At 49.2% G+C, this 10015-nt stretch overlaps 1 protein-coding gene across 1 annotated transcript in view; it reads left to right on the top strand.

Annotated features, from left to right (window-relative positions):
* Positions 1-1635: 1635 nt before the first annotated feature.
* Positions 1636-10015, top strand: part of LOC144953961 (cytochrome b5-like) — a gene marked incomplete at its 3' end in the record, with an annotated part of 11294 nt that continues 2914 nt past the window's right edge. Inside the window, exons 1-2 of the mRNA XM_078884556.1 lie at positions 1636-1823; positions 7495-7623. Of these exons, the coding sequence (XP_078740682.1) occupies positions 1683-1823; positions 7495-7623 (270 nt within the window). The remainder of the gene's footprint in view (positions 1824-7494; positions 7624-10015) is intronic.

Here is a 10015-nt window from a genome sequence, read left to right as displayed (position 1 = left end):
GGTGAGGGGGTGGGGGGGAAGTGGGGGGTGGGGGTCGTAGGGGGGGGAGTGGGGGGGGGGAGTAGTGGTGACGTCACCACGCCGTCCCCTCCCTCTCCACCACAGCGTGCAAAGTCCGATCCGAGAGGGAGGGGGGACGGCGTGGTGACGTCACCACGCGAGGGCTTTGCGAGCTGCGTTGCGGGGTGACGTCACCACGCAAAGCCCTCGCGTGGTGACGTCACCACGCCGTCCCCCCCCTCCCTCTCTCTCCCCCTACATCGCATGCGAAGTCCGATCCGAGAGGGAGAGAGACGGCGTGGTGACGTCACCACGCGACGGCTTTGCGAGAGGGAGGGGGGACGGCGTGGTGACGTCACCACGCAAAGCCCTCGCGTGGTGACGTCATCACGCCGTCCCCTCTCGCTCTCCTCTCCCTCAATCGCGTGCAAAGTCCGATCCGTGAGGCAGAGAGACGACGTGGTGACGTCACCACGCAAAGCCCTCGCCTGGTGACGTCACCACGCCTTCGCGTGGTGACGTCACCACGATCCGTGAGGCAGAGAGACGACGTGGTGACGTCATCACGCAAGGGCTTTGCGTGGTGACGTCATCACGCCGTCCTCCCTCCCTCCTCCCCACACAGCGTGCAAAGTCCGATCCGTGAGACAGAGAGAGACGGCGTGAGGCTTTGCGTGGTGACGTCACCACGCAAAGCCCTTGCGTGGTGACGTCACCACGATCCGTGAGGCAGAGGGAGGGAGGACGACGTGGTGACGTCACCACGCAAGGGCTTTGCGTGGTGACGTCACCACGCAAAGCCCTCGCGTGGTGACGTCATCACGTCGTCCTCCCTCCCTCTCCCCACAGCGTGCAAAGTCCAATCCGTGGGGCAGAGAGAGAGGCGGCGTGAGGCTTTGCGTGGTGACGTCACCACGCAAGGGCTTTGCGTGGTGACGTCACCACGCCGTCCTCCCTCCCTCCTCCCACAGCGTGCAAAGTCCGATCCGTGAGGCAGAGAGAAAGAGAGACGACCGCGTGAGGAGATGGCAAAGCCCTTGCGTGGTGACGTCATCACGATCCGTGAGGCAGAGGGAGGGAGGACGACGTGATGACGTCACCACGCGAGGGCTTTGCGTGGTGACGTCACCACGCCGTCCTCCCTCCTCCCCACACAGCGTGCAAAGTCCGATCCGTGAGACAGAGAGAGAGACGACGTGGTGACGTCACCACGCAAAGCCGTCGCGTGGTGACGTCACCACGATCCGTGAGGCAGAGGGAGGGAGGACGACGTGATGACGTCACCACGCGAGGGCTTTGCGTGGTGACGTCACCACGCCGTCCTCCCTCTCCCTCTCCCCACAGCGTGCAAAGTCCGATCCGTGAGACAGAGAGAGAGACGACGTGATGACGTCACCACGCAAAGCCTTCGCGTGGTGACGTCACCACGATCCGTGAGGCAGAGAGACGACGTGGTGACGTCATCACGCAAGGGCTTTGCGTGGTGACGTCACCACGCCGTCCTCCCTCCCTCTCCCCACAGCGTGCAAAGTCCAATCCGTGGGGCAGAGAGAGAGGCGGCGTGAGGCTTTGCGTGGTGACGTCATCACGCAAGGGCTTTGCGTGGTGACGTCACCACGCCGTCCTCCCTCCCTCCTCCCCACACAGCGTGCAAAGTCCGATTCGTGAGGCAGAGTGAGGCGATGGCGTCCTGTGGAGGAGAGGACAACTCGGATGAGGTGAAGTACTTCTCGCTGGACGAGGTGAAAGAGCACAACTCGTGCAAGACAACTTGGGTCGTCATCCACCACAAGGTCTACGACCTCACCAAGTTTCTCGAGGAGGTGAGCAACGCCCGTGCAGGTTTGGTGGTGGTTGGTGGTTGGTTGGTTGTTGTTGTTGGTGGTGGTTGGTTGTTGGTGGTGGTGGTGGTTGGTGGTGGTCGTGGTGGTAGTGGTGGTGGTTGGTAGTAGTGGTGAGTGGTGGTAGTGGTGGTGGTGAGTGGTTGGTAGTAGTGGTGAGTGGTGGTGGTGGTTGGTGGTGGTAGTGGTTTTGGTGGTGGTTGGTAGTAGTGGTGAGTGGTGGTTAGTGGTGGTTGTGGTGGTGGTGGTGGTGGTTAGTGGTAGTGGTTGGTAGTGGTGGTAGTGGTTTTGGTGGTGGTTGGTAGTAGTGGTGAGTGGTGGTTAGTGGTGGTTGTGGTGGTAGTGGTGGTGGTTAGTGGTAGTGGTTGGTAGTGGTGGTAGTGGTTTTGGTGGTGGTTGGTAGTAGTGGTGAGTGGTGGTTAGTGGTGGTTGTGGTGGTAGTGGTGAGTGGTGGTTAGTGGTAGTGGTTGGTAGTGGTGGTTGGTGGTGATGGTGGTGGTTGGTGGTTGGTTGGTGGTGGTGAGTGGTGGTAGTTAGTGGTGGTGGATGGTAGTTGCTGTGGTGATAGTGGTGGTTAGTGGTGGTGGTGGGGGTGGTAGTGGTTGGCAGTTGTTGTGGTGATAGTGGTGGTTGGTGGTGATGGTGGTGGTTAGTGGTAGTGGTGTTTAGTGGTAGTGGTAGGTAGTTGTGGTGGTGGTAGTGGTGGTGGTTGGTAGTAGTGGTGAGTGGTGGTGGTTGGTAGTAGTGGTGAGTGGTGGTGGTTGGTGGTGGTCGTCGTGGTGGTGGTAGGTAGTGGTGGTTGGTGGTGGTCGTTGTGGTGGTCGTTGTGGTGGTGGTAGTAGTAGTGGTGGTTAGTGGTAGTGGTTGGTAGTAGTGGTAGTGGTGGTTGGTGGTGATGGTGGTGGTTAGTGGTAGTGGTGGTTAGTGGTAGGGGTGGTAGTGGTAGGTAGTTGTGGTGATAGCAGAGGTGGGACAAAGTCATTGTTATGCAAGTCCAAGTCGAGTCGCAAGTCATCAAATTCATGACTCGAGTCCAAGTCACATGACTCGAGTCCACATCTCAGAGGTGGGACAAAGTCATTGTTATGCAAGTCCAAGTCGAGTCGCAAGTCATCAAATTCATGACTCGAGTCTGACTCGAGTCCAAGTCACATGACTCGAGTCCACATCTCATAGGTGGGACAAAGTCATTGTTATGCAAGTCCAAGTCGAGTCGCAAGTCATCAAATTCATGACTCGAGTCCAAGTCACATGACTCGAGTCCACATCTCAGAGGTGGGACAAAGTCATTGTTATGCAAGTCCAAGTCGAGTCGCAAGTCATCAAATTCATGACTCGAGTCTGACTCGAGTCCAAGTCACATGACTCGAGTCCACATCTCATAGGTGGGACAAAGTCATTGTTATGCAAGTCCAAGTCGAGTCGCAAGTCATCAAATTCATGACTCGAGTCTGACTCGAGTCCAAGTCACATGACTCGAGTCCACATCTCAGAGGTGGGACAAAGTCATTGTTATGCAAGTCCAAGTCGAGTCGCAAGTCATCAAATTCATGACTCGAGTCTGACTCGAGTCCAAGTCACATGACTCGAGTCCACATCTCAGAGGTGGGACAAAGTCATTGCTATGCAAGTCCAAGTCGAGTCGCAAGTCATCAAATTCATGACTCGAGTCTGACTCGAGTCCAAGTCACATGACTCGAGTCCACATCTCAGAGGTGGGACAAAGTCATTGCTATGCAAGTCCAAGTCGAGTCGCAAGTCATCAAATTCATGACTCGAGTCTGACTCGAGTCCAAGTCACATGACTCGAGTCCACATCTCAGAGGTGGGACAAAGTCATTGTTATGCAAGTCCAAGTCGAGTCGCAAGTCATCAAATTCATGACTCGAGTCTGACTCGAGTCCAAGTCACATGACTCGAGTCCACACCTCTGGGTGATAGTGGTGGTTAGTGGTGGTGGCGGTTAGTGGTGGTGGTAGTAGTGGTTGGTAGTTGTTGTGGTGGTGGTGGTAGTGGTAGTGGTTAGTGGTGGTGGTGGTAGTAGTGGTGGTAGTAGTGGTTGGTAGTTGTTGTGGTGGTGGTGGTAGTGGTAGTGGTTAGTGGTGGTGGTGGTAGTAGTGGTGGTGGTAGTAGTGGTTGGTAGTTGTTGTGGTGGTGGTGGTAGTGGTAGTGGTTAGTGGTGGTGGTGGTAGTAGTGGTGGTGGTAGTAGTGGTTGGTAGTTGTTGTGGTGGTGGTGGTAGTAGTAGTGGTTAGTGGTGGTAGTGGTAGCAATAGTTGGTAGTGGGTGGTAGTTGTTGTGGTGCTGGTTAGTGGTATAGTGGCCTCAAACGTAGACTCAACACGTTCTCTGGATGAGGCAACACGTTTATTCCCATTAACACACAACACCAAAGTGTTTACACTATGAGACATCTCCTTTACCAGTGGCAAAATATAGTAGTATGTTTTTACCCTTTCAACTGGTACAAAACTGACACCTTTATACAAGGCATCATGTTTGCAATAACCACAACACAAGCAGTCAAAATGCAAAATATAGTGATAGGTTTTTACCCTTTAAACTGGTACAAAACTGACATCTTTATACAAGGCATCATGTTTGCAATAACCACAACACAAGCAGTCAAAATGCAAAATATAGTGATAGGTTTTTACCCTTTAAACTGGTACAAAACTGACACCTTTATACAAGGCATCATGTTTGCAATAACCACAACACAAGCAGTCAAAATGCAAAATATAGTGATAGGTTTTTACCCTTTAAACTGGTACAAAACTGACATCTTTATACAAGGCATCATGTTTGCAATAACCACAACACAAGCAGTCAAAATGCAAAATATAGTGATAGGTTTTTACCCTTTCAACTGGTACAAAACTGACATCTTTATACAAGGCATCATGTTTGCAATAACCACAACACAAGCAGTCAAAATGCAAAATATAGTGATAGGTTTTACCCTTTAAACTGGTACAAAACTGACACCTTTATACAAGGCATCATGTTTGCAATAACCACAACACAAGCAGTCAAAATGCAAAATATAGTGATAGGTTTTACCCTTTAAACTGGTACAAAACTGACACCTTTATACAAGGCATCATGTTTGCAATAACCACAACACAAGCAGTCAAAATGCAAAATATAGTGATAGGTTTTTACCCTTTAAACTGGTACAAAACTGACATCTTTATACAAGGCATCATGTTTGCAATAACCACAACACAAGCAGTCAAAATGCAAAATATAGTGATAGGTTTTTACCCTTTAAACTGGTACAAAACTGACACCTTTATACAAGGCATCATGTTTGCAATAACCACAACACAAGCAGTCAAAATGCAAAATATAGTGATAGGTTTTTACCCTTTTAACTGGTACAAAACTGACACCTTTATACAAGGCATCATGTTTGCAATAACCACAACACAAGCAGTCAAAATGCAAAATATAGTGATAGGTTTTTACCCTTTAAACTGGTACAAAACTGACACCTTTATACAAGGCATCATGTTTGCAATAACCACAACACAAGCAGTCAAAATGCTAAATATAGTGATAGGTTTTTACCCTTTAAACTGGTACAAAACTGACATCTTTATACAAGGCATCATGTTTGCAATAACCACAACACAAGCAGTCAAAATGCAAAATATAGTGATAGGTTTTTACCCTTTCAACTGGTACAAAACTGACACCTTTATACAAGGCATCATGTTTGCAATAACCACAACACAAGCAGTCAAAATGCAAAATATAGTAGTATGTTTTTACCCTTTAAACTGGTACAAAACTGACCCCTTTATACAAGGCATCACGTTTGCAATAACCACAACACAAGCAGTCAAAATGCAAAATATAGTGATAGGTTTTTACCCTTTCAACTGGTACAAAACTGACATCTTTATACAAGGCATCATGTTTGCAATAACCACAACACAAGCAGTCAAAATGCAAAATATAGTGATAGGTTTTTACCCTTTCAACTGGTACAAAACTGACACCTTTATACAAGGCATCATGTTTGCAATAACCACAACACAAGCAGTCAAAATGCAAAATATAGTGATAGGTTTTTACCCTTTCAACTGGTACAAAACTGACACCTTTATACAAGGCATCATGTTTGCAATAACCACAACACAAGCAGTCAAAATGCTAAATATAGTGATAGGTTTTTACCCTTTCAACTGGTACAAAACTGACACCTTTATACAAGGCATCATGTTTGCAATAACCACAACACAAGCAGTCAAAATGCAAAATATAGTGATAGGTTTTTACCCTTTCAACTGGTACAAAACTGACATCTTTATACAAGGCATCATGTTTGCAATAACCACAACACAAGCAGTCAAAATGCAAAATATAGTGATAGGTTTTTACCCTTTTAACTGGTACAAAACTGACACCTTTATACAAGGCATCATGTTTGCAATAACCACAACACAAGCAGTCAAAATGCAAACAAAAAGAAACAACTCTGATGATGATAATGATATGCACTGCCCTTGAAGTTGATTGGTCCACACCCGAGACAGCTTTCTTTAGAGCCTAGTCTCACATGGTGTTGGGCGTCATCTGGTCCAACACCATGTGAACCCCCTGAAAGATGGTGATAGTGATGATGATGATGTTGATGATGATGCTGGTGATGGAGATGATGATGATGCTGGTGATGATGATGATGATGATGTTGATGATGGTGATGATACTGGTGGTGATGATGATGCTGGTGATGATAGTGCTGATGATGGTGCTGGTGATGGTGATGATGTTGATGTGGATGATGTTGATGATGATAGTGCTGATGATGATGATGTTGATGATGATGCTGGTGATAATGATAGTGCTGATGATGATGATAGTGCTGATGATGATGTTGATGCTGGTGATGATGATGCTGGTGATGATGATGATGATGTTGATGATGTTGATGATGATGATGATGCTGGTGATGATGTTGATGATAGTGATGATGGTGATGATGCTGACGATGCTGCTGATGTTGATGATGTTGATGATGATGTTGATGATGATGTTGATGTTGCTGGTGATGATGATGATGATGCTTGTGATGATGTTGATGTTGATGATGATGTTGATGATGATGTTGATGATGATGATGTTGATGCTGTTGATGATGATGATGATGTTGATGATAGTGCTGATGATGATGCTGGTGATGATGTTGATGATGGTGATGATGTTGATGATGGTGATGATGTTGATGTTGATGATGATGATGTTGATGATGATGATGATGTTGATGATGTTGATGTTGATGATGTTGATGATGATGATGATGATGCTGACGATGATGTTGGTGGTGATGATGATGATGGTTATGATGACGATGCTGGTGATGATGATGCTGTTGATGATGATGATGATGTTGATGATGATAGTGCTGATGATGATGCTGGTGATGATGTTGATGATGGTGATGATGTTGGTGATGGTGATGATGTTGATGTTGATGATGATGTTGATGATGATGATGTTGAAGATGATGATGATGTTGATGATGTTGATGATGTTGATGTTGATGATGTTGATGATGTTGATGATGTTGATGATGATGTTGATGATGATGTTGATGACGATGCTGTTGATGATGTTGATGATGTTGATGTCTGCGTCTCCCCCAGCACCCCGGCGGTGAGGAGGTGCTTTTGGAGCAGGCCGGCTCGGACGCCACGGAGAGCTTCGAGGAGGTTGGGCACTCGGGCGACGCTCGCGACCTCGCCACACACTACCTCATCGGGGAGGTCCACCCGGTACGCTCCACCACCAACAACAACACCAACACCACCACCACCAACAACACTAACACCACCAACACCACCACCAACAACAACAACACCACCAACAACAACACCACCAACAACAACACCAACAACAACACTAACACCACCAACACCACCACAAACACCACCATCAACACCGTCACCACCACCAACACCATCACCAACACCACTAACACCACCATCAACACCAACACCACCACCACCACCAACACCACTAACACCACCACCACCAACACCACCACCAACACCACCATCAACACCGTCACCACCACCAACACCATCACCAACACCACTAACACCATCACCAACACCACTAACACCACCAACACCATCACCAACACCACCAACACCACCAACACCACCAACACCACCAACACCACCAACAACAACACTAACACCACCACCAACACCACCATCAACACCGTCACCCACTAACACCATCACCAACACCAACACCAACACCACTAACACCACCATCAACACCACCAACACCACTAACACCATCACCAACACCACTAACACCACCATCAACACCAACACCAACACCACCACCATCACCAACACCACTACCAACACCACCAACACCGTCACCACCACCACCAACACTACCATCAACACCGTCACCATCACCAACACCACTAACACTAACACCACCACTAACACCACCACCACTAACACCACCACTAACACCACCACCAACACCACTAACACCACCACCACTAACACCACCACTAACACCACCAACACGACCACCAACACCGTCACCACCACCAACACCATCACCAACACCACCATCAACACCAACACCATCACCAACACCACTAACACCACCATCAACACCAACACCATCACCAACACCGTCACCACCACCATCAACACCAACACCACTAACACCATCACCAACACCACTAACACCACCATCAACACCAACACCATCACCAACACCACTAACACCACCACCAACACCACCACCAACACCACCACCACTAACACCACCACCAACACCACCACCAACACCACCAACACCACCACCAACACCATCACCAACACCAACACCACCATCAACACCAACACCATCACCAACACCACTAACACCACCATCAACACCAACACCATCACCAACACCGTCACCACCACCATCAACACCAACACCACTAACACCATCACCAACACCACTAACACCACCATCAACACCAACACCACTAACATCATCACCAACACCACTAACACCACCATCAACACCAACACCACTAACACCATCACCAACACCACTAACACCACCATCAACACCAACACCACTAACACCATCACCAACACCACTAACACCATCACCAACACCACTAACACCACCATCAACACCAACACCATCACCAACACCACTAACACCACCACTAACACCACCACCAACACCACCAATACCACCACTAACACCACCACCATCACCAACACCACCACCAACACCGTCACCACCACCATCACCAACACCAACACCACTAACACCACCATCAACACCGTCACCACCACCAACACCACCACCACTAACACCACCACTAACACCACCAATACCACCACTAACACCAACACCACCACCAACACCGTCACCACCACCATCACCAACACCACTAACACCACCATCAACACCGTCACCACCACCAACACCACTACCAACACCACCAACACCACCAACACCACCATCAACACCGTCACCACCACCACCAACACCACCATCAACACCGTCACCACCACCACCACCACCATAAACACTAACACCACCACCATAAACACTACCAACACCACCAACACCACCATCAAGACCGTCACCACCAACACCAACACCGTCACCACCAACACCACCATCACCAACACTAACACCACCACTAACACCATCACCAACACCACCAACACCACCACCACCGCCACCACCACCATCACCAACACCAACACTAACACCACCATTAACACCATCACCACCGCCACCACCACCATCACCACCGCCACCACCACCATCACCGTCATCGCCATCACCACCACCGTCATCACCACCACCGCCACCACCAACACCACCGCCAACACCACCATCAACACTACCGCCACCACCATCACCACCACCATCAACACCAACACCACGACTAACAACACCACCATCAACAACACCACCACCAACTTGGGTTCAAGCCCTGGGTCTGGGTGTCTCTCTCAGGGGGTTCACGATGGCCGTGTTAGAGACACTGGGAGCCTGGGTTCAAGCCCTGGGTCTGGGTGTCTCTCTCTCTCTCAGGGGGTTCACGATGGCCGTGTCAGAGACACTGGGAGCCTGGGTTCAAGCCCTGGGTCTGGGTGTCTCTCTCTCAGGGGTTCACGG

This window comes from Lampetra fluviatilis, unplaced genomic scaffold, assembly GCF_964198595.1.
Source record: "Lampetra fluviatilis unplaced genomic scaffold, kcLamFluv1.1 SCAFFOLD_582, whole genome shotgun sequence".
Taxonomy (NCBI): Eukaryota; Metazoa; Chordata; class Hyperoartia; order Petromyzontiformes; family Petromyzontidae; genus Lampetra; species Lampetra fluviatilis.
This window is presented reverse-complemented; position numbering and strand designations above follow the sequence as displayed.